Here is a 26,131-nt window from a genome sequence, read left to right as displayed (position 1 = left end):
CCTGTCCCCACTCTGCCATTGCTGTGCTGGAGACGATGCTGAGTGTCCAACCAACAGCCTCTTAGGGTTTTCCAAGTTAATGAGAAGATCTGACAAATGAAATGTGTAAAGGTGTGCTTGTCCTTCTCCTTCAGCCTGGATGTGACACCCTGCGCAAATGTTTGACTTTGATCATTTGATTGGATGGACACGTCTGATTATATGTTTTTAAAGGCAAGATAAGACAAAGATGAGATAAAGTTTGCCATTTTACAACTCAGGATGACTAAACCTAACCACACTGAAAGACGGCAGGTTGACATCTCCCCTCACCAAACCTGACAGATGGAGTGCAGAACCCAGAAAGTTAAACATTTTTGTGCTTTTTTTTTTTTCCCAGCGCAGAGAAACTTTTATACGGATGAAGGAAGCCCTGCCTGTGGCGCCGTATCTTTAGCTCTCTGGGGAAGGAGTTGGACTCAAAGTGTATACCCTGATAAGAAGAAAAACTTACTGAGTTTAAAGACACCTAACCATGTGTAAAAGTTTGAAGACGTGTTCCCGTCACTTCACAGCTCCTTCTCTCTCCTGGTGGATTATGGGGGAAACGACTTGGGCCTGTTGCCTCGCACAACGCTTTAATGCCACAGCAGCGCTGAAGTCAACATGTGAAATCAACTTGACGGCACAGTTGTGGCTCTTCACGGCGGGCCTTTTGCTGCGGGGGGGTTGTTTGTTTTTCTCATTAACAACATGGCAGTTTTTTTATACTTTCAACATGAATTAGTAGCGTCTGACTTTGCGTGAAGGCGCAGAGTTGGTTTTGCGCACGATGACGTCAGTACTGCCAAATGTGCCTTAATGTGCTTCATGTGCTTTTGAGACTGTGTACCTTCACTAAGGACGCCGACAATGAGTTGATTATCGATGAATTGTTAAGAATTTACCCAATGATATTCAGCAATTAACAATGCATTGGAAATTGGCCGTTTCATCGTTTTTGTGTGAGTGGGAGGCTAATATCAATGTTCTCACCAACTCTTAGTGATATTATAAATTGAGATTCTTCATTGATCAGTAAACACTTCTGGCATACAAGCATGCATACAGCAAAAATGAATCCAAACATGCGCCATCACACACACGTCAACCCAGTCAAAGTGCAGGAGCAGGAGCGGGCGGGGGAGGGGGAGGGGGGAGGAGGGGAGGAGAAAAAAAAGGAAAAAAAACAAGGTTGATGCCTCACAAATGCCTGTTTGTCTGAGCGAGTGCCAGCTCACCCAAATTGGATGACAGTGTCTTCGATGGGACTAGGTGTACGACTATCAAAGAGACTGAAGAGCTGACAGCCGGCCAAATTAGAGCATTAAACCTTAGCATCTGTCTGGGCGCCGCGCGCAGAGCAGGGCGAGAGAGCCGAGCGCCGGAGATTATGGAGGCGAGATTTCAGCGAGGCGGACAGGCTGCTCGTACGAGGGGGGAAGACAAAGGGGGCGCCAGACAACAGAGTTCCAGAGAGAGGGGAGCAGCATCCGCCAGGGAGGAGGAGCGGGAGAGCAAGTAGGGGACGAAAGTCAACAGTTGTTTAGTCATTTATTTCTGGATTCATTCTAATGTGTATTCCCCTTGTGTTTTGTCCCGCTGCGCATGGAGCCCTTTGGCCCTGCTGGCCGACACGCTAATCCTCCATGAAGCACAAAAGGCCCTTTGGCCCAGGCCTTTGCCGCACTGAACGTTAACGTGCACACTGCCTTTGCCATGCGTCCAAATTCAAAGCGCCAAAGATCTGCTTTGCTTTTGCAAACTCGTCTCCTTGGCAAAGCTCAACTGGGTTAAAGTCACACCTCCCCCCCCTCGACGAGGACATTTTGTTTTGCCATGATGAAACACCTTGTGTTTGAACAAGATTGATGGGAGAAGGTGTGAACACGTCAAAGGCCGTCATCATTTGAAGAGTTTGCTTCAAGTGGAGCCTGTCAAATTGATATTCTTCAAACATTTTGTTTCGCTTGAGCTTTATGAGCATCTTGTGATCATCACTTGGCTGGACTATGTATAATATTACCAGCATAGTGCAGCCCATCTACTCAGGTTACTGGAAAAGTGACCTATTGCTCAAATTTAATGTTCAACATCATTTCTTTTTTAAGCTTTTTAAAATAATTGCCATGATTGGCCTAAAGGGGGATGAACCATGTTTTATTATGGGCCTGCTGGAACCTTCTTCTTTTTTTTTTCTCTCTTTTTTTTTAAACTATGACTGAATGTAGCTAATTAATATAAACACAGGTGTTACGTAATTTTTTTATTTTCCTCCCCCAACTTTTACCAAACACATAAATAGAAAACAAAGTGTCGAGCGAGTGTCATCTCTGGTTATGTTTGTTTTGCAGAATTCCACACGCTCGTGTTTGCATGTATGTTGCATTCCACTCGCACGTCTGGATTCAGATGACGTTGTTCGCTGCCGCATGGTCCATTTGGGTTCTAGTCAAAGCGATGAAGCAGATTAGGTATTCTGCCAATCTTTGATGCTTAAAAATCAAGGCTCTTGTTTGTAGCCCCAGGACAACGAGATAAAGATAGAATGTGTTGCTGCACAGCCAGGAGACGGCAGTGCCAGATGTACGCGTCAGTAACTCTTTTATGGATGAGCAAAACTTGGCTGCTGTTTAACAGTTTGTCATTCATCCTGTGGATCTTTTTTTTTTTTTTGTCTTTTCTTTGTGTGTTGTATGTTGTCTTCTACTGTGGCTGCATTCAGTTTTTGGTGACATTTTACTGGCATGGCCATATTCTGAAAACCCAAAAAGAGAGCATCCTTCCTGGCCTGTAGGAGTTGTGCAAAAATACCAATACCTACTTAAAGCATTTGATTTCTGTTTGAAATTCTGATCTCAAAACAATCTATTGAAAAATCTCTGTCAGATTTCTCTTGACTTCTGTATTAAGACAACATTCATCCTGTTAGCAAAATAATTTCAGTATCAATTTCATTGATTCGAACATAAATACTGCCCTCGCAACATGCTTCCAAGTCTCCAAAGCCTTTGTTTGTTTGCGACAGATACGTAGGCTTCAGCTTAGCAGACGGTACACAATTCCTCCCGTGAGCCACAACAATGATGAAAACGCTGGTGCTTTTTTTCTGCAATTCATCCGGAAAGCTGCATTTACGTTTCAGCATTTTCATTTATGCAAGAGCGCAGGTAGTTGCAGTTGTTTTGATCTGAGACCAAGACGCATGTCGGCTGAGCATGGTGACAGGTACCTCGGAATACTGCCACAGGCCCAGTGCAACACTTTATTATAAATATTTTATTCTAAATACGTCAGATTAATGGTCTGTCAAACAAGCTGAGCAAACTCCGATATTTCATAAAATTCCCTGGACCTAATTTTAGAGCCCCCACATGTCCAGGCCACTTCATTTTGTATTTGAGAAAATGTGTCATACAGGCATCATCAGGGACACACATGCAGCCAGATGGGGGTGAAAAAGGCCTGTTATCTAACCTGAGGTGGGGAAAAAAAAACCTCTGTGGCCATTGTTGCTGCGTGATGAGTGAATGGACGTGTAGAGTCATACACACAGGTATGCAGAACACGCTTCCCTGTGTGAGGAGGCAGGATGTGATGGGCTCAGTCAGATTAACAGGCTGAAGCAACAATAGACAAACAGACGCTCATGCAGCATTGCCTTGAAAAAAAGGAAAAATCCTCTTTTACCTGCAAAGCAAGCAGCAGGGAGAATCATGCCGGCGGGGAGTGTGTTCTTGCACAAATCGCTTCTTATATGAATTTCCATCCCACCCGATAATTAGCCCGCGGATGAGAAAGTCGTCCTCTTCCTCTTTTAGAACAGTCCAGGCTTGTTATAGTCTGTGGCGTCAATGCCGTGTTCCCTTTGATTACGCTCCTCTGAGGAGCATCGCACCTTCTCCGCAGGGTGCCCGTCACACGTTCACGCCCGAGCGTGGCACGGAACATGAAGGCTGATTATTATGTCTATTGATGAGGCAGGAACAAACGGAACTTCAACGCTCAGTTCTACTTTCCGCTGCCGGCGTCTGCGCCTTTAATTGGGGCCTGAGTCATTTGTCGACAGAACGAAGGGCGCTGTTCAAATCTTATCACCCAAGATCACAAGTGAGTGCATCGGTGGCGATTTCATACAAAACTGTGGCTGTGCACAGTGACTCGGACAACCTCTTCTCATTGAATTGGACAGGCAACACTTCTTATTAGCGCTTTTGACCTGCTTCTGCTCCGGTTCAATCCAGGGACGTGACAAACACAACAGTCGTCTCTTTGCCGAACTCGTTGTGTTTTCCTCTCTGCATGCGTGCTGGCTCAAACACAAAGAGCCAAGTGTGTGACAAAAGACAAAAGACAAACAAAAAAAAGTGTGCGTATGATTTCTCACTCTGTCTGAAGACATCGTCGTCAAGAACATCGATCCAGTGCAATTCACACTGATGGAGAGGTGACAGGAACTTGGCTTGTGATTCACTGACGTGTTTCAAAACATCGGAAGGAGAGAATTAAAAACCAAACAGAAAAAAAAAATGCCCCAAACATTCAATTAGAAAAAGTCTTGCTGAGATGAGCGGATGGACTTGAGCAAAAGAACACTTTCAGCAAATGAATCAAAACTGCATGCATTTGTATTTTTCTCAAATTGCTAAAATGAAAGTTTCGCAATATAGTTGATGAAGCAGTTTAAGATTGAATTGTTTTTATGTTCTTTTTTTTCTCTACGGGTCCCATGAATTTATTGCCCGTAGATGTGCACAATTTTTTTTTTTTTTTTTTTTTATGTTTTATTATTATTTTTAATTAAAGATTAAGGAAACGGTGCAACCATTCAACCAAATCCTGGGACTGTTTACTTTCCCGAAAAATATTGAGTGGTATCTGCGTGATAAGTTTTGTTAATTGCTTTGTGTCTGTAGCAGTCGAAACATATTTGTTTTGTTGTATCTTTCACTGACCAATAATTCAGCAAAACCATTTCAACTATCTTTTTTTTTCTTCCATTTTTTCAAGGAATGAATACAAACTGTGATCAGTAATCCAGCACAGTGTTGCCAGAGGCATGTTTTACAACATTTCCCCGAGTTTGGAGGCACAAAGTCAATTACTTTCCATCACAAGATGTCACAAGAGAAAAGTACTACAGCAATTAATGTTTTCTTCAAGGCATTAAGCCCACATTATGTTATTTTTTTCCAATTAAGCAACAGACCAAAACAATGTTGTTGTTTTTTTGCAATTTGTCGTAATGGCATCACTGTTCTTTGTTGTCCTCATTACCGTTGGCTATCCTCAGTCAGTCGGCGTGTCCACCTGTCTGGCTCGCAATGTCTTGTGTCGCGTTTCCACCTGCCGAGCAGAGTTTTTGTTGTCATCACAGTCGTCGTTCCCAGCTGCCATTGTCCCAAATACAACAAAGCAGTCGACTAAAAAGAAAACTACAACAAAACAGCAAAACTTGTGGGAGCCGTGGTTGTAGCGGAGATGTGCTAAAAAAAAAAAAAAAAGGTCTCCAGTATCTGTGTTCATCACTGACGTGCAGCATTTGTCCAATGTTTGGAGCCAATTAATCTCTGCCTCCAGCATCCAGTAAGTGCTGTCAACAGCTCCTCCGTCTATCTTGTTTTTCTTGAAAAGTACCCCCAAAATACTTAGTGAAGGATTTCTGAAGTGAAATGGTTAGATTTAATGGAGGGCTTTGTGGACGTTGAATTGGCAAGGGACTTCACTTCTTATTGAGCCGGCAAAGTCAACCGCTTCAAACTTCTCCAGAGACCTTCTCCTGTAATGTCATTAAAGACCCTCTTGCTGAGTGACCAGAGAAATGTCTGACCCATGGGAGTGGCTTCACTCACTCCTTGGCTCCGTCTGTCTCTGACATGACTTCGCTACATCTTTTATTAACATCCACTTCAAACAGCCCTCCATTACTGAAAGCCATTTTCCTTTTTTTTCTCTTTCTTGATGAGCAGTACACGCATCATGACTGGTAATTAGCTTTTATTCGCTGTATAACAGCTCATTCTTTTCTTAGCTTCTTTTACGTTGAGCTTTTAAGAGACTGGATGTTGGATAATGGATTATCATGGTTCCTTTGTGATCGGCTGCCACGTCCAAAGGAAATCTACAGTATGTAGAAGTCATTTCATGAGCACATGAAGTGAGTACAATGTAACATTTTTTTTCAAATGCCTTACCTTAACTTGACATAAATCCATATTTTGCCTGAGGAAGAGCAAAAACAAAACATAAAAAATAAAAAAATGCCATATCGAAGAAATTTCCTCACACACACACACACACACACACACACACACACACACACACACACACACACACACACACACACACACAGGCAGTCAGGGTAGAGGAAATCCAAGAACACCTCCTCACAGGCATGTAGAGTATCAGTCATATCGTACTAGAAACTGATGCACTTCCCTCGACAGGTATTGAACACGCTGTTCGGAGCCCCTTTGCTGCATATTGCTTGGAAAGGCAGCATCCACTTTGACTCAAATACTGCCCACAGTCCAACAACAGTAATCAGAGCGTCTGCCAGTTTGTCGTTATTTTTGCTCTTGCCATGGCAGGCTCAGGTATTTTTTTATTTTTTTTCTTGGTGAAAATGGAAGTAAACTATGGTGCAGCCCACGTGTCTTTTAGTCCAGGGCTTTATTTCAACAAAGACACACGGACCAAAAAAATGGACGTCTCTACCAAAATGGAGGGAAACATCCATGTTCCTGCCAGTGTCCTGGAGCAACAACCTGCCTTTCACTGGCAAAAAGGCAAGGTGACAGATGGCCCTGCCTCTCCAGTTGTGATTTCAATATCGGTTCTTTTGAGAGAACCAAATCACTAGAATGTGTTCACGAAACAGATTTGTTCACCGAATCGTTCGGTGCTTGGCGGGAGGCCTGACTGCGTAGCGCTTCCTCCTATATAAAATATGTAACGTGCCTTTCCTATTACATCTCAGAGCCACCTGTAGTTGGGTAGCTGTTTTGTTTGTTTGCGAACTCATCGAGAAAGAATCACAAACAAACGGCGCTCATGGTTTGGTGTACTGGACAAGCTTTGTCCGTTCGTTGGCGAACAAGTCAGTCTTGCGTGCTAGCAGCCAGCTGCAGTTCCACTCCCAACCTGTGTGCTTGCTGCAGCGCTAAACTGAGCTGAGATAAGAATGAATCAGTTCAGGAAGTGATCCGTTCAATTCGTTCTTTGCGACGAATCGTTCGCGAACGACACAACACTTGTTTCAAATCCCCCCGCGGAGTCGACGTGCGCGAGCGCCGGAGCAGCAGCCCCGTGCGTGCGCCGCGGCTTGGCAGCCAGCTGCTGCTTCAATCGCGGCGGATATTTATCAAAGCGCGGAACCGCAAGAGCGGGGAACCGGGGCGACGCCGAGCCGAGCCGAGCCGAGCCGCGCCGAGCCCGGCTCCCCTCACCCCGGCGTCTTCATGTTTCCGCACGACGTGATTGTCTGTAAACACTTGCTCGTTCAATTATGGATCAGCGGAGTGACAGCGGCGCGGCTTTAACCCGGCTGCCTCTCCGGCTCGCAGCGCATCGAGTCCCTCCGCCGCCCGCCGTCCGTCATCTCCCGAGGTCTGCGCGAGAGGTCCCGAGCGCCATCTGTCACGCCGCGCGCGAGTCACACGTCACGCGGTCCTTATGCGGTATGGAGAGTGGAGAGCGGGAGAACGAGCTCGCTCCCCCCCCGAGCTCGTTCATTCTTGTTACAGAAACATGAAAGTTATCACGCCCGCCCGCTGTCGGGGGGGGGGGACGGAGGAGCACTGCTTTCCCTTCCGTACTGAGACGTGGGCCACCGCGTGTGCTCTGCGGCTCTGAGCTGCATTCTCGTGTGTGTGTGTGTGTGTGTGTGTGTGTGTGTGTGTGTGTGAGAGAGAGAGAAATTGTGTGCGGTGTGTGTGTGTGTGTATTAGTTTGTTTTAGTCCCAGTATCCAGTTGTCATTTGGAGAGTCGCTGCACCACACTGGAGAACTGCATCAGTTCCAGTCCTGGGAGATGGAGAGAAATACACCCGACACATATATCTTCCTGTCTGTCTGTGGCAGAATAGTGATGTAGAATACAGCAGGGGAAAAAAAAACAACTGAGGTGAGCTGTGTCTGTCACAGGCTATATAGATGCAAAACAAAGAGACCGTGGTGAACTTCCGATTAGAATTATGACCACATAACCAGATGGGTACAATACAGTATGCAAACAAGATGCTATCGTGGTTATTTCTTGAGTTTGTCCTGTGTAACTAAACACCCTGTTAGCTCAGGGGTAGAAAAAGTTGTATTTTTTTTTTTCTTCTTAATTTGATCATTTACGGTCACAAAATATGTTCCAAAAAGATTAAAAAGTACAAACCCTGCCAAATACAAGTTCCCCTTTTTCAAAAATAACCTAGGCGTTCCTTACATAAAGTAATGATTTAAGAAAAGCAAAACTGGAGGCCGAGAATAAGGAGGCTAAATGCAGTGTTTTCCTGTTCGGTTTGTTTTTTTTCCTGGCTCCATCACGAGGCAGTGACGAGTCAAGTCATCAATCAAAATATTGTTCGAATTGGCTCCAACACACGATGCAACCAAGATATGATGTGTCAGTGAATGGAACACTTGAGAAACACACATGGCTGTGTGAGGTTTGGGAAGCATGTTGCAAGAAAACCAGAACCAGTCGAGAGTTCTGGTTCAGTCTGTTCGTCCCAGTCCAGTCTGGTGAGTTAGACGGGGCGCTTGTCCCTCATTTTGACAGACAGGGATGGTGAAAAAAGCCTTTAATTTTCTTGTTTTTATAAAATAGGTTTAGCATTACAATTTGGAGATGAAGCATTTAAACCATGGCAGTAAAACAAATGGAACGGGCCTCAGGCTGTGAAGAGAGTGCCAAGCCCAGCCTGTGTTCCACAGTCATCCACTTTATTGCTTTTGTTTCTCAATGTTTGTGTCTGACAAAGACCAACGCAGCTGTAAGCTGAGTTGGTCTTTTGTTGTCTGTCTCGTCATCGTACCTATAGGTCGTGCTATGCAATCCTGAAAAAATTGGTATCATTCTTGACATTCAAGTGAATACAGGGCCAACATCGCCAGTACTGACCTTTTTAACTGATGGAGACGTGACATCAAATACTCAGAATGTGAATTAATTGTTATGACCTCAGCAGTCTATATAAAAAAAACCTGGTAGTTTAGTTTTATTCATTTTTTTCTGCATGAACTTTGGTACTGTGTCACAATCATTTCATGAGATGAGATCAAAATATTTCATTACCATTTATTGGCAACTAGTTTAAATATATATATCAGTAAACACCAATACAACGACCTGATTCAGATCTAAAGTCGTAAAGTAGTCGTCTCCTTACACTGGTGTCACTCAATCGCAATTACAACATTATTATATTACCGATGGGCCCACCGCTATCAGATTATATGTTCGGTCACGTTGTCAAAGGGACAATATAGTTCATATAGTTCACTCATCGATAATCTGATCTCATGATGCACGGTCATCAACTGAAAACAGCGGTTAGCGTGACCTCGTGTTCAGCTCCAAAGGTTTCCACGGCCTAACGCGCTCCATCAGTGTGGGCTCCGCTGAACAGCACCACTGGCAGTCCTGCTCTTGTTTTCCGTGGACCACTCTTGTGTGAACTCCGCTTGAGCTGAGGTGCCGTCCGTCTGGCACAATCGGGGCCTTTCAGTCCAAATCGGTAACGCGTTTGTTGTCGCGCAAACCTAGTTCCAAGTGTTTCAAAAACACAATTGGAAGGTCTCAGGTTGGAGGCCGGTGAAAGTCGTCCCGAGCTCGTCGCTCCGCTGTCATTGCTCACCTTCCCCTGCTCCTCACTCTGCCTCGTTTGCTGCCTCTCGCTGTCTCTTTGCATCTCTGTGCGCGGGGGAGCGTCTCCCCCGCCTCCGCCTGATGCGCGTCAGGCCCCATCAATCTCCCTCGTCTATGTTTCTCTCCTCCTCACTATTCTGTCGGTTTTTCTTCCAAAGCCAACATCTGATCCGACTGCGAAAAAAACGACAACAAAAAAAAAACCAAACAAAAAGAAAAACAAAAGGTGAACGCAGCCTTTTGGCGGCTAGGTTGAGCGGTGTTATAACCCCGAACCACCTCTCCACCAGATGGCCCCTTGGTCTCTTTGTTTGATATCTCACGGATGCCAACAAGAGGGCGGGGCGGGGGGGGGTTCTCACCATCGACTCAGGTCTCACATGCTGCACATGCTCAGTGCGAACCTCGCGGGGGGGGGGGGGGGATTTTTCCAAGAAAGGCTGTAACATCGTAAAGAATCCTCCAATTAATTGAGCTGTTATGTGGAGGTCCAAAGGGCCGTGCTATTCAACGACCAACCACTAAAAGAGCTCCATGAGGCGCAGCGTTCCACATTGAAATTAGGCAGGTTTCAAATGTGCTGCCCACCAAAGGCTTTAAAGCCTCAAAGATCCGGTGAACATAATAGATTTGGGATAGTAATTAATACACTTGCCACTTCTACTTTCTGTGAAAGTGACAATTAATTAATCATGTACCCCCCCCGCCCCCCTTCCCACCCTCCCTCCCGTTTTTGTACTTCTTTATTCCGACTCTGTGCTTTCATGCAGTTAACTTGCTGTGCTTGCGCCGGTTGGTAATAATGTCACTTTCACTTACTGTAAGCACGCTGCCCACACACTTATGTTCATTTGTTCGTTTGGATAGTGCCGGCGCCGTTACAAAAAAAAGAAGGAAGAGGGGAAAAAATTGCTGCCGTGGTTCTCGTCTCCCTCCCGTGCACACTACTGTAACCCACTTTAATAGAAAAGCAGAGTTTTTATAAGAGCTCCATTCAATTCCTCTCCGTTTCCAGTGAACTCTGATGCAAATTGAAAGCTCTGCTGACCTCACAAAGAGCATAATATACTGTTATACAAAATATAATTTTTTTCCATTTGAAGGACCACTTCATAGCTCAGCAGTAGCCAACCTTCTGCATTCATGTCATCTGCCCATGTTGCAAACCACTAAAACAAATAAATCAATCTTAAGACTGTTGCATTTAATGTTGCTGGAAGGATTCTTCAGGGAGCTGTGCAGAGCCAATGCTTTACAGCTAATGTTGAGTAAATAAGCAGAAAAGGGAAGAAACATCTGACCTTCAGTGTGTCATTCTGTTTTCCACTCTGTCCTGTCTGCCACCCTGGCTCACTCTGCTCCTTTCTCTCTTTCTCGGTCTCCCCTCTATCTTTCTACTTCACCCCCACTACTCCGAGGCAGATGATGGCCCTCTGGAGTCTGGTTCTGCCCTAGGTTTCTTCCCACAGGGGAGTTTTTCCCAGCCACTGTCGCACCTTGCTTGCTCCGGGGGCCCGGTTGGTTCTCTCTGATTGTATAAAGCGCTTTGAGACGCCTTTGGTTGTGATTTAGCGCTGTACAAATAAAAGTTTATTGTCATTATTATTATCATTCAAACCAAAAAGTAAAAAACAAGCTACAAGTAACGGTAAGCAAAAAATAAAGACAGAAAGTGTTTTTTTCTTCACTTTCTGCTTCCATTCCACTTCATTAGCACTTCTTCTCCTTGTTGATTTGATTAACTTTGCACCAAATAGAAACGAAGCTGAATGACGAAAGTGAAAATACAACTATTTCAAGTGTATCTAAATACATTTTTGAGAGTCAAAATGTGTCAGTTTTGACACTTAAGACAATCAATGCAATGTTTCAAGGAAGGAGTGTGTTGAAAAGATTTTTTTTTTTTTTTTTTTTTTTCATATTTGCCTCCCAGCAAAACTGTGGACTGGCTGCTATTTTGAATGTTTTGAATTCGTCGGGAAGGTCACTGCACCATTAGAGAGCCAGGAGAGAGAATAGCTGATACTGTGTGGAGCGCCGAGCAGCCCAGAAGGCCAAAGAGGTCCGTGGCAGAACACAAGACACTGGCTGGCATGTGTAGTTGGATCGCTGCCGGAAGGGAAGGGCCCGCTGATCCATTCAGTCGTCTGTGCCAGCAGCTGAATTTTGAATTTGATACAAGCAGCCGTTGATTCAAGCAGTGAGATGAATACATTAGCTCTGTATGTGAAAACAGACTGCAGTGACAAACATGTAGCTTTATAGAGTTGAGTTGCTATGGCAACATGCAAGTTTACAAGGCAGGAGATTATTTGCGGGAATAAATACTATAGTCAGATTGGGCTTTGTTTTGGAATTAATCTGTGTTAATCATATTCATTTGACTGTAGAAGCTCGAGTCCCTCTTATCTTTATTTGATTATTTTTCTAAAAATGAATCTTTGTTTTTGCAAACTAATATGGATTAGTATTTTCTCAAACACTTAGTGATGAAATTGTTTTTCCTATTTCCATAGTGTGACCTAATGTTCTCAATGAGGAAAATGGACGGTAGGTTCAGGTATACAGAAATCAGAGTTGCTATAAAATACAAAAAAAGCATAAATTATCAGACAATTCACCATTTCACAACCATGAAATATCTTATTTAGAAGCTGTGATTTATTCATATCCATTCACAAACAAATTACAGATTTATTTTTCCCAGCATGCTTTTGCATCAAGGCAGCTCAGATGAATTAATTCAAAATAAATGTGCCAAAGACCAAAAGGGAAAAAGACAATGAAAAAAAAACAATAAAAACCGAACTAAAGTGAAACGCTTAAATGGCATAAACTGAAATGTGTTGTTGCCTTAAGCCAGTTGGCGCTTTATGAGTAACCAGCAGTATTGTGAAAACAATAAATTTGTTTTCTGCTTGCGTGCAAAGTGATTTCAGTGAAGTCTTCATTCAGTGCAATCATGTTTATCTCCCTTGTAAGAATTGGCCTCACTTTTTAAACTGTCCATGGCTTCGCGTTAGTCTGTCAGAGTTGAACAAAACAGGGCCTCTTAATCCGCCTTGAGGAACTTTTCACATTCCTTTTTGGTTGTTAGAATAAAAGTACAGCAGTAGAGGACACATTTAAAATTGGAGTACTTCATTTCTTAATGTACATTGTTTGACACCTTGTTTATTGACGTTGACCACCACTCCATTTGACGACTCGTTGAGTTAACAACCTGTAGGCAACCTGCGGAAAAGAAAATGTCTAAAACTTAAAGTCACCTTTCAATGAAAAACCCAAAAGTAAAGGTAAAGTAACACGTTGGGATGTGAGTTGGATTGGATCACCCCTCTGACCAAACCCCTCACATTTATTTACTGTGAGATGAAAGAATATAATACTGGTTCTGGGAGTAGCACTTGAAGTGCATCACGAGCCTCCACGCAGCAAAAACTGAGAAATGCTGTTACTTTTCTTGCAATTGCGAGAGGTCCGGTTCTGATAACACTGCCGTGGTTTGATTCATCAGTCATAGCCCGACACGCTGCAGGTGAATCTACTGACTTGTAATCTCGAACGACTATCCGCATTGGCAAGTCAAAGATTTGCATATTTCTGTATCCTTGGACTTAAATCCTCTAAACCATGATTTCCCAAGTCCTCTTTTTTCAGCTCTTACATTCTCCGACATTTCCCTTTCCCATCCCCTGCCACTGCTCAATCACACATTTACTCGGTCTATTTCAAAAATGTCTGTGCAGCTGCAGCTCGTTAAGTTTTCACGGCGCTCGACAGGGTTGCTGAATATCATCCAAATAATGTAAACCGAGCTAAGGCTGCCCAATATTGTGCTAAACGGATAAATAAAAGGTGACATTAGCGTTGTCTGTCACTCGTTAACAATAACAGAGGGTCACGCACCCCCAGCGATGAAATAACTGCGTCCCTGATCAGGTCAGTGGCATAGATCTGAAACCCAAGGTAATCAGTGCAGGTTTTTTTTCACGTCCGAATCTGAGCAGATTTTAGAAGCCAGTGAAATAAACAACACTGTGATTATTAGCCGGAACCTTCCATTGTTGCGGCTCGCCCGGTTAGTGTGGGTGGTGTCAGCAGCCCGGAGGTAAGTCAAATTTTGCTCATCAAAACAACCTCCTCACCCCCACTGAAAAACAAAAAGTGAATTCCCCTCAGCCGGCAGTCAGTCGGTCAGTTCACCGTGGCGACGTGCACGTGCAGCTGCCCCGACAGCAGCCGCCTTCACGCGGCCGCAGAGCGGAGAGGCACGCTGTGGGCTGTGTACAGAAGCAATAAGAACAGGGAGACACCAGGCCATTAGCGGTGAACAACAGCCAATCTTTTCCTCTAAATATGATTAAAGCGTTGACAAATGGGTCATTAACCAAGCGCGCGGATAGAATATCAAAAAGACGGAGACAGAGAGGCTGGAGGTCGGCAGCGCCGTGATTTGTGCGCACACACGTAGCGGTTTTTAGTAGCGGAGTTTCTGGCTTTTAGCAAACGCCTTCCAGCGGTTGACATTAGAATCTTTTACAAGGCGAGAAATTCTATTAAGGAGCAAGGGGAGAAAAAAAAAAAAAACCCAAAAAAACATAAAGCGCCCAAAAAAAAAAGTTCCCCAGCGAGTGCAAGCAGGAAGGAGAGAAAGAGAAAGGAATTATACCTGTCCTGCCGAAGTAATAGCAGTAAAAGCCCCAAGGCTGTAAACAGGAGAGCCATGGATTTTCCCAGGGGACACGTTAATCTCCTTGACTTTACAACAGATCTGGCCGCGACACAAAGATATATATACAGTGTCACGTCACTCCGAATGGATTGAGAGTTGGGTGGGAAGAGAGACTGCGAGGGGAAGCAATAAAGAGGAGAGGAAGAGGAGCAAACTGCGGCGCCGCCGGCCAAAGAGACGCGAGGGGCGGGGCTCCGAGGGAGCGCCGAGCCTCCTGGAATTGAAATAACAAAATGTGTAAACCGGGAAAGGAAGACGCGGCGCTGATCATATGGCAGGGCCAGAAGGGCAGCAGCTGCTCAGCGGGTCGCCAGCGTCAGAAGCCAAATATGATAGTAAATGAATCAGCTGGAGAAAAACCAATAAATGCGGCGGGGGTTGAAAGCTCAGATGAGCTCATATTCCGCGCAGGCAGTTTTTTTTCTTCTATCACTGGATTCATTTATTTTTATATATACACATATACATATGCATTTTATTTTATTTTTTTTTTTTTTACAGATTTGCATACGATTTAGACAAGACACCTGAGTGGGCGGTCTTCAATCAAAACTGCGATTTGATGCGCAAAAGTTTGCCAAATGAATCCCATGAATTCCGGGTGACGCCGTTGTGTCACAAAGTTAAAAACCCGAGTTCACGCCGCTCTGAGACTGAGCACCGAGAGTGACAAAGTGCAGCCAAAGAAAAGGATGAGGGGGCGGGAGTACGGATGGGAAGATGATGAAAAGGGGGAGGGCAGAATATTAAAAGGAAATGAAGTACTCACCGGAGGTAAAGGTGCACATGGCACGGTGTAAACGGATTCAACAAACAATTCCGCTGATGGATGGATAAATAGATGGGTGGTGGGAGGGAGGAAAAATGGAGCGGGCCCCCCCGATGATCTAGTGGGCATGCACCAATCTCGGATAATGGAGTGAAGGATTTAGTTAAGAGTGGGTGGGTGGGCGGGTGGGTGTGGGGGGCGAGGGGGGGAGAACATCCTGTGAAGGAGCGGCGGCGGCGGCGCGACCAGGCAAAAACGCGTTGAGTCGGAGGTGCGAGGGGAAATAAAACAGCGCAGGTGGAGAAGACGAATGGCGCGGCGGCAGGAATTATTTAGGAAATAAACGGCGCGAGGTAGCCGACTATGAAGGAGGCAGAGTGAAGGTTTAATGGAAGGGGAGAGATGGGGATTGGGAAACAAAAAGGGAAGGGGGCACTCGTCTGGCAAGCGCGATAGCGGAGAGTGCAGTCGCTGGATTAAAAAAAAAGCGAGAGAGAGAGAGAGAGAGAGAGAAAGAGAGAGAGAGAGAGAGAGAGAAAACGGTAAAGGGCGCCGAATGGAGGGGAAAAGGGGGGTTAACAGGAGAGAGTCGCAGAGGGAAAACAGAGGGAGGCTGCGGGAAATAAAGAAAAGTGGATGTACACACCTCCGGGCCGGGGGGGGGGGGGGGGGGGGGGATGCTGGGAAATGTGACAAACCGAAGGCAGCGAGGAGGCCCATTAAAAGTTAATGGGAGCAGGGAGGGCGGTGGGAGGGCGGAGGGGGGCGGAGTCAAGGGCGGGACTAAGATAACGGCGGGTTTATGAGGAGGCTGCCGGGAACAAAGGACTCTCTGTTTGAGCGGGACGGTGGTCTGACCGGGACCGTTTGTCATCGCAGACTCCAAGAACTTCACCACGAGTGTGTTTTCTGTGAGCGCTCATGGCTCCTAATAACTAGTTACATGTTTGTGGCCTCCTGTTCCGGACAATTCATGTCATGCAGCAAAAAACAGCTGAGTCAAAACTGCAATTGTGTTTTTGCTCTTCTGCATTTTTATTTATTTATTTATTTATTGATTTTTAGAAATGGTTAAGACTCGACGGCCGTTCACCATGTTGGCGGCGTTCACAACCCTCTGGAAAATAACGACTTTAGTCCGAAACCGTGGCAACACGTAGAACCTTTTTAACGCAAAGCTCTGTGTCACCTGGGAAATCAGCAGCCTGGCATTTCTGGCGGCGGCAGCAGCGGTGCAGATTGGCCAAAGTGAGAGCGCTTACAGTGATAAATTTCAAGAGAAACAAAGTCGAAAAGGGCACGTTATCTATCGCTTATTCTAAAGCCCCCGCCGCATTAATTCAAGGGCTATTTCCCTCAAGGAGTGTATATCAGCAAACCAACACACACACACGGACACACACACACACACACACACACACGGATATACACACACACACACGCGCGGGCACATATATAGAGCAGGGCATATTTTCAGCCTGTGAGTAAGCATGTCTCTCTGCCGCTCGCTGCTTAGCGGCGTGCTGCACAATGCACGGCGGCGGCGGTGGCAGCTGCAGTCTGAAGAGGCAGAACGACACACGCAACAACAGACACAAGTAGGTCACCCCCCCCCCCCCCCCACACACACACACACACACACACAAACACACACACACACAGAGACCTCCAGTCTCCGAGACGCAGAGGTGTGTGTCACCGAGTGTGAGATGCTGACTTTGTATCTCACAGCAAGCAGATGCTGCACTTTTTTTTTGTGCAGCGTATTGATTTAAATCATCAGCTGCGATATGATTGGCTGCTGCCCAGAGGTTTGTTTGTTTGTTTGTTTGTTTGTTTGTTTTTTCCTCCTGACCTCAGCCTCTAATCACCAACGGCGGCTGCACGTCTCATGGTTATTGTCGCCTTCCATTTGTCCATTTTCCACCAGCACCTCACCTCATTTGCATCAACGCGCCTATAATCCATTGATTTATCAGTTTTGTGTGCAGATGGTTATTGAACAGGTGCGAATGCGTTAAGCATTATTTCAAAGGAAACACCAAACAGATTTGGTGCATACCAGTTCCAGCTTAGCCAAGGCTAATTTGCAATCCTCTCACTGCTTGGGGGTGGAGCTAAGGAGGGGAGAGGTGGACATATAAAATAAAAAATAAATAAAACAAATCCATTATTTTTATTGATCTGACCCTGACCTTGATGATGGCCCTGAGTCACTCCAAGTCCCTGCTTAGGCCTTTACCATTAAAACTAAATCCCAGAGCAAAGTTAAAACATTATGAAAAACAACAACAACATATAAATACACAAGAGAAGTGAAGACAGGAAAATATCACAATTTACCCCCCCCCCCCCCCAAGCCATTTTCCCTCCTGTAACGGGCTAATGAATTATAGCTCCTCAACTCTGCAGCCCAAAATTAGGACGATGCGTTTGAGGGCAAACCAGTTTTATGACTTTGAACTGAAAGAGGCCTCGTCAGTGAGGGATGCTGGCAGGACGCCTTGCAGCCTTGTAGCTCAGGTTGAAACCAGGCGCGCCGCTGTAAATCTGCGCTGAAGTTGGCAGCGGCACGGCGAGCTAGCAGATAGCAGTCATCGCCTGGTGAGCGGAGGAGTCCTGCCGCGCGCTTCGCCGAGGGAGCTAACGTGTTAGGGCGCTAACGGCTTGCAGCCGGGGGCTAAACGCACAGCGGGACCGAGAGTCTCTGTTTCAGTCAGACACGGTGATTGCATTTGACGGAGCAAACAGCGGCGCTTGGGTACATGTGCGGGAGGTCCTTAGCTCACTGAAGTGGCGGAGTTAGCAGGAGTTAGAGGGCCTTCCTTTACAGTTTGACTGCAGACGACTGACTGGGTAGCCATGCAGTACGTATAGGTTTTAGCGGCTGCTGTGCATTTAAATATATGAAACAAGCAAAACAGCAATTTATTGTCGGCTAACTTGAACAAGATCATTGAAATCATATATTTTACTTACTCCAACTCACTCATGCTCATAAATCATCCCACGAAAACCAGAGAAGTTCCAGGTTGTAACTCCGGAGTAAAAACATCTTGAAATTTCATTCCGCCAGTTCAGTTCTGACTCTCTGTAAGGACTTTCAAATTAGAGACAAGCCTCAAAGCTGTGTGAGACACAGTGTGCAGAGCGTGCGAGATCTGCACTGAGGCACGCGCCGCCACCGTAATCAGCAACAGCATGAAGGTGGCAAATAGTTCTTTTAAAGATTAGAATGGAAAAACAAGATACGGTTCGGAAAAGAAAAAGAAAAAAGTCACTGCTGAAAAAAGACGGAGATTGAGAATTTAAATACAAAGATATCTGCAGTGACAGCCGCAGCCACAATCAGGAGGCAGAGATTAAATCGTGGCTGAGTGATAGCTTCAATCTTTTGGCAAATTATATAAGGTCCTTTTTGTTATTGTGTTGTATTCCAGTGAGTAGTTTCTTGAGAAATATCATATTCCACCGTGCATACTGTCAATATGCTGACAACATGCAGCGATCAAGACCAGTTCAGCCTCCTACAGATTTTAATTTTAATAAATTTTCCTCTCCCTTTCGCCTTTAAAGCAAAAAAACAAAACAAAACAAAACAAAACAAAGTCTCACCCACAGCAGAGGTGTTTATGAAGACCTCTCTGTCCCTGAGACGGTGCTGAAGCCGCCGTTAAATGCCCACGTAAACGCAGAGTCAGGAGGTAATGATGTGCAATTAGTCTGCCATGTCAAACGCCGTGCAGAAAACATCATTCACGTGCGCACTCGTGAAACCGTCCCACCATCTGCTCATCGATGTCGGAGGTGTTTTTTGTTTTTTTTCAAAGCTTGCGTCTTTAATCGCCACCACGCGGCAGGATAATTATGAGCGATGCCGAGTTGCCTTGTAAACATGCGATGAGAGATGATGAGGCTGTAACCGTCGCAAACTCACCGCTAACTGCTAGCCTAGCTAGCCTGTCACGTTGGATGGTACGGTGCAACACAGGTGAGACGGCGTTTCATAATGGCAACCTGGAGCTTCTGAAACTCTTTGTTCCTTTGCTTACATTCATTTTAAACATTACTTTACGGCTGGAAAGGACGGCAAAATACAAAGAGAAAAAAAACGCTGATTAAAAACATCTCAACACACGCAATCGGCAGGCGTTGAAGTACAAGCGATTTGCCTGTCTATCTACCAAATAAAGTGGACGATAAATACAGACTGAGATGAAGAATAACAAGAATGGAGATGCTGTGCCTTCGAAGATGCTATTTTGCAGAAGTTCATTGTAGCCAGTGGTTGTTGTATTGTGTTATTTGTGTTCTTTTGACAATGGGGATGTGGTGAAAACCCCAGTAGATGAGCCGCAGTCAGACCAGCTTTCCTGGCGCCAACAACCATGCTCACCGTGTTCGGAGTCACTTCTTTCCTCCCCCATTCTGATGCTCAGCTTCAACAGTGAGTCGTCTTCACCCCATCTTCATGCCTAAATGAGTTGATTGGCTGATTGCTATCACAAAGCAATTGAATCCAATATAGCGGCTGGTAAGTGAGTGTGTATGTAGATGTGGCCCCCAGTTTCCCCGGCAACATCCGTGTTTGAATAATCCAATTTGGTGTCATTTAATTTGCCACTTCATGAAGAAAATGAACTGTGCACGTGCCATTGTAGCAGCACCAGGTTCTGGCCTCAGGATTTCCACAAATGACATTGTTTTGCACCATTTAGACTCTGTAAATTCAAAGTAGCAAATTGTATATCGAAATGAAGGCTGGATCAGCCGAGAAAAAAGAAAAAAAACACGTCTGTTTTGGTGAGATTGCTACTAACTGCGAACAAAGCCGTCTTCCTCTGTGGCTCTGACTGACTCGGCTTTTCTCCTCTTCTCTTTCCTGCACGTATAAAAGAAAACAGAATGTTGCCTACCTACAGGGTTGCAGGCTTTGGCTTTTTGATTCACGACGAGCATTGATTCTTTTTACTTTTTCTCCCCCCCCCCCCCCCCTCCCCCCCTTGCCTCCTACCCATCTCTGTCTCTCCTCAATGACTCCAGTCCTCGGTCACTGGGCCGCAGAAACTCCAGGAAACTGGTAGAAAGCTGATAAAGTGTGTGTGTGTGTGTGTGTGTGTGTGTGTGTGTGTGTGTGTGTGCGTGTGTGTGAGCACAGTGCAGATTCAGCGGGAGTGAAGACTCAGTCACACCTGGGTGCAGGTACAGCCGGCGCTTGCAGTCCCTGCAGTCCAGCTCAATAATATTTCCTGCTGCTGCTGCAGGCAGGAACTGCAGGCAGCGGCGCGCGGATCGTCCGCATGTAAACACACCATCACACACGATCGTCGAAAGTGCATAACTCACCCAACGCAGTCGCGCTTTGACTTCTTGCAGGGTCAAACGACCTCCTGATAAACGTGGCACAGCAGATAAATGACCGGAGCGGATAAATCCTGCGCGGTTGCCGTGCACGCCCCCCCGCCCCCCCGCCCCATTCCCTACTGGGATAACATGCAAAGCATGTCCAATAAACACCCCGGCCGCTTTTGCAAGATTGAAGCCCGGAGTGATTTATCACCAGCCGCTGGATGGGTCACGTACAGGAGGGCTTTAAATGAGTGTGGGTGCGTGGGCCCGGGGAAGGGTGACTGTGGTACCGATGTGCGAGTGTGTTTTGAGTGGGCGGTTGCAGCTCGGGATGAGATGTGAAAAGACTCGGGAGCCTAAAAAAAAAAGAAAAGAAATGGCGGTCTGTGCGTTTTGCTTTCCACTCCCACACGCTCTCCTGGTGGTCCAGATTTATTTTCCTCGTCCACGTTCAGTGACTGGAGACAGACAGCAGGTTGGCGAGTCAAGCCAGCAAGTCCCCCCCCCCCCAACTCCCCCCCCCCCCACCCCCCCCGTTCAGCTCAACACAGAAATGTTATTTTTACATCTACATATTTATATAATACAAATAAATAAATAAATAAATGTTCAAAGTGTGTTTCATGAATCTCTGAGTACTTGTTTGCTCCAGCGCTCTTTGTAAACTGTTCCTCCTGTTACAGCAGCATAACAGTGGGCGGGGTTAATGCACTGGTGCCTTTAAGTCCGCAAGAAAAAAAAAAAAGAAAAATCACATTAATGAGCCGGGTGCTCAGAAGCCCCCCTGCAGACTCTAACAGTGTGTGATGCAGAGGGGATGAGGGCACTAATTCTCCAAAGTGGCCTAATAAGTAGAGGATTAGCAAAGCCTTCTATTAGCGGAGGCCTTGATGATGCTAAGCTAATGTGCTGTACATTAACTACACTTGAGCACTGCTGCTGCTAGCATGAACTTCTTGGAAGAGGGGGTGAGGGGGTGGAGGGGGTCTGAGTGTTGCTGCCTCATTCTGCTGAAAAGTTCAGAGAAAGATTTTCCTTGTGTTGGGAGAAGCGCCTCAGCGCACGGGTTGTTCTCACACTCACACTCGTGACAAAGTGACAGATGAGAGAAGACAGAGACTGAAGCCTGGAATTAGCATTAAGACTTAAGCTTGAGCAATATGCTCATGATTAGCGAGGTAATCACACCTTGTTCCACGACAACACACGATTAACACCACAAGTTCATCTTTCGGTGTTATAAAGTTGTGTACAGTTTTATACCAGCAGCTGAAATCTCATTTCCTTTTCTTTCTTTTTTTTTTAGCTGTACTTCAGCAACGCTTGCAGATCTTTATTGCCCCACAGTCCAGTCTAGTTTTGGCTCACCGTGTGTCTTTGCATCTTGTCCAGGGTCATTATTTGTGGCCACATTACGGCCCTGTAACTTTTGCTGTTGTTTTTGTCTTCGCCGTAACTTTGTAGCCCTTTTCAGTGACTCAGTGGCAGGTTTTAGTCAGCTTGAAAATGATTCATTTTGCTTCCAAGCTGAGGATGAGGGACGCAGCAAGCGGCGTATTGGGGGTGGTCGAGAATAAATGAGCCACTGGGTTGGGGCAAGGGCACAAGTGCATGATGCATGATGCATGTTGCAACGGGGTCGAGGGCGTTTGGAGGCATAACAAAAATAAAAGAAATGAAGACATGATTAATAAAATGATAGCTGGGGCGGGTGGAGGAGGCGAGGGTGGGCGGCGGCCTGCGTTGCCACAAGGGTAAACAAGTGGGGAGGCAAAGAGCCGGCGAGGGACGAGCGAGAGATAAAAATTTGGGCGTCGCGACGGTGGGGCGGGATGGCCGACGACTTCAAATTGAGGACAGCTGGCGCGACGCTGCCGTTGCTGCGGGGCATCGGAAGAAGGAGAAGAAGAAGCGAAAAGAGAGACGCGGAAATGATGGCGAAGCTGCAACTCTGGAAAATGACTCAGGACTGAAAGGTTTCAGCGCTCAGAGGGAGGCTGCGGCAGAGAATGTGGGTCAGGAGGGCAGGAGGTGGAGGTGCTCATGACGGCCACGGGTGTCGAGGAAAGGATGAAAATGAGAGAGCTCGCTCAGACTGCCGGGGGTAAACAAGTGGCCAACTGTGGGAGTTGCTCTCTAACAGCAAGGTTATACCGTATGGTATGGCTCTTTTATAACGTGCACGATGAGGGCAACAAAAGGCCTCTGAGTAAAGTGGACAGGAAACAAAACTAAACTTTGAGCCGTGTTGAATAAAGAGCGACAAGGACGTTTCTCTGTAGCCGCTGATGTTGGCTTGGAAATGGAACAAGGGGGCTCAAAGTGCGAAAAAGTGGGATTTTATTGTTGTTGTTGTTGGCTGACAGTCACAAGGTACAAATCATGGTGTTAGATTGCATTAAATCACATTACATTCCATTAGATAAAACTTTATTGATCCTTTCAGACAATGTCGTCGGGGAAATAAAAAACAAACTCTGGTAGCAAGAAAAATACAAAGAATATAAAGTAGTGCAGAACAGCAGAAGCAAAGGTTAAAGTGTAAGTGTAAATATTGTTAAACCAGTTGAGCCAATGAGCAAATACAAAAAAGTAGTAAAACAATACAAAGAACATTGGAATTGAGTCACAAGTTTCTTCACGTCTTAAACACGTGAGTTTAAGACGCACATTTTTTTTATTTTCTTTATTTTCCGCAGTATACAGCCGTTGACAGCGAGAAGAAGAAGAAAAAAGTCCATTTTTCGTGGCCATGCCATCTGTTGCTGCCCTGTTGCATCACGGCACGCATTGCATATGTCTCAGAGTTCAGCTCTCTGCTTTGTTTGTGTTCTCACATCCACATCCCTCACCCAAACCCTCCGTTACCGCCTCTTTCATTCGTGCCTCGCTAAATTCCACCTTCCCGTCTGCATATCTCCTCCTCTCTTCGTGTCCTAGATGTCCTTTTGTCTGTTTGTATTATTACTTTGTGACGCTTAGCTCAGTTCGAGGGCCTGATTTAGTTGCAAAAACAAAAAAAAGTATAGAACTGCACAGAAAGTAAGCTGCACAGTGCGGGCTTTCAGCAGGCCGACCAGGTATGACAGCCAGGTGCTGGATTTCCTGGAAGCCCTCAGTGAATCTTTAGTAAACTGGGGACCCGGCCCAGGTGCTCCCAGTTAGCTGATGGCTCATTAGCTGAGCTCCTCCAGCCACACACAGAAGCACAGAAGCTTAGGCCGTCTCGGTTTAGTGGGGAGAACAAACACCAGCCAAATTGGTAACCAGACTGTAGGTGGCGCTTGTCAGAAAGTCTTTTGTTTGTCTTTCAATGGAATAGCTGACGCTGTGGCAAAGTTTGTGTACTGCTGGTAAATGCTACCCTCATGTGTGTGTGTGTGTGTGTGTGTGTGTGTGTGTGTGTGTGTGTTCGTGCATGGATTGATAATAGGCTAGGCATTAATGCCAACTTCTGCTCAATCTGACTGGCTGCATCGCGCGCCGAGCTAATCGCTTGGGTTCAAGTCTATCTTTGCCAATTTCAATGCGCGCACCAAGGCGTGTCTCTCGAATGTCCCGCGAGGGCCACTCCACTCCGCGCCGCCAGGTCCATTTTCAAGCGCCGTCGATCCCATTTGGCATCAACTCACGTCGATCGGAGAGTCCCACAAACATGCAAATCAAACGCGCACGTCATCCCGAACACAGCGCAGTTCCTTTTCGTTATTGCAAACAGCCACAAAGTTTGATGACCTCCTGAGTCATCACTGGGACTGATAATTGCTAGGTTTACCCTCCGTTCTGATTAAACACAGAGCTTTGAGGAGGATCTGGGCCAATGGCAGAGTTCCATCAAGGTGGAAGCGAGCAGAGAGACGTGCTGTTCATTTGTGTTGCACAGTGTCCCAACCCAAGGTGGCAATAAAAACACTGCATCACACACAAAGTGATGTTGATCAGCCAAACAACGTCTAATGAAAGCGGCTCACCACTTCATTCAAGGCTGCTGTTCCATGATGAGCTCCTGCTGAGTTCTACTGTGAAGTCAAGCCTGCAGCTGATCCAGGCTCTGCAGTGGCACGGCGCTCAGGGAATCGCCTCGACAGAGTGCGTGGAGATGGAGGGTTAGAAGAGGCGGTTGCATGCGTTCTGTCTGTGCAGTGTTGGGGAGGATTTAATCGTCTATGAGCAGAAAAGGCTCGCCAAGGCTTGACTTGTGGAGTGCGTGCGGTCACGCGTGCCGCCTCGGCGTGCGCTAACCACAAGCAATAACGCGAATACATTAAAAAGCCCATGGAGCCCGTTCATTTATTCACACAATCCTTCTTTCAGTCATGTATCGCCCCTGCTACGACATCCTGCCTTTTTGAAGTTAACGCTTTCCGCTCTTGTTTTTCTCCTCCTCCTCTCTCCAAGCCTGTGAGCTGATGAACCGCGGCATCCTCGCCCTGGTCAGCTCCATCGGCTGCATGTCAGCGGGGAGCCTCCAGACCCTGGCCGACGCAATGCACATCCCCCACCTCTTCATCCAGCGCTCGCCGGCAGGGACGCCGCGATCCACCTGCCCGATGACCAGCCGCCTGCCAGGCGCCGACGACTACACCCTGATGGTCCGCCCACCCGTCTATCTGAACGAGGTCATCATGCAAGTGGTGTCGGAGTACAGCTGGCAGAAGTTCATCCTGTTCTACGACTCGGATTTCGGTAAGGACGCCTATCAGCCAAGTGGGGAATGGGGAATCTTGAAAGTGCTCAGAGTATTATTTCCCCCCCCCCCCCCCCCCCCTGATGAAACGATGACGTTGGAGACTGATTTTTGTTGAGAGTAAAAGAATCAGAGCTCCTGTCTCTCGAGCTAGCTCTCATAAAGTCACAGATTTGGGTATCTGCCTGCAGGAACAGGCACGACACACGCATCCATATGTATTTTTACTCATCTTTATTCCAGTGACACATCAGTATGCTGTCTCATTTTGCCCCGCTCCTTCCTCCGACTGTCTCTTTGCCCTTTCTCTTTCCAGTCGATTAACTCCAACATTAGACCAGCAACATCCTGGGTCTCTTTTTTTCATGAAGTGCCTATTTTACCCAGTCTCTGGGTTTCCTTCCACAGAAATGTCCCCAATGTTGTTTCCTATGGTGTGCCAAGACCTATTTCATAAGCTAGTTATCATCACCATGCGTTGAAACTCCTTTGGTGTGTTTTCATAAAATGTTGAGGATATTTTCGTGAATCTGGCCAAGGAACACTTTGGTCTTCTCATCAATCCAGAATGATCTGTCACGCTATCGGCCATGTTTCACACTTCACGTCACGGGCAGCAGGATGGCACAAGCTGAATGTTCGTGACGTTGGCAAACCTGTTTATAAAACATGTTGTGCATTTGCTTTGATTTGTAAAAGAAAGGAAAAACC

At 46.1% G+C, this 26,131-nt stretch overlaps 1 protein-coding gene across 2 annotated transcripts in view; it reads left to right on the top strand.

Moving 5' to 3' along the window:
* The window catches only part of grid2 (glutamate receptor, ionotropic, delta 2), a 393,648-nt gene that overhangs the window by 196,505 nt on the left and 171,012 nt on the right, over nucleotides 1-26,131 (top strand). For both annotated transcript variants that reach the window (XM_076014679.1, XM_076014680.1), the window contains exon 3: nucleotides 25,132-25,419. In XM_076014679.1, the coding sequence (XP_075870794.1) occupies nucleotides 25,132-25,419 (288 nt within the window). The remainder of the gene's footprint in view (nucleotides 1-25,131; nucleotides 25,420-26,131) is intronic.

This window comes from Nelusetta ayraudi, unplaced genomic scaffold (genome assembly GCF_046127955.1).
Source record: "Nelusetta ayraudi isolate G7.1 ecotype Tasmania unplaced genomic scaffold, CSIRO-AGI_Nayr_v1 ptg000170l, whole genome shotgun sequence".
Classification (NCBI taxonomy): Eukaryota; Metazoa; Chordata; class Actinopteri; order Tetraodontiformes; family Monacanthidae; genus Nelusetta; species Nelusetta ayraudi.
Note: the sequence above shows the minus strand (reverse complement) of the source record. Positions and strands in the feature narration are given on the sequence as shown.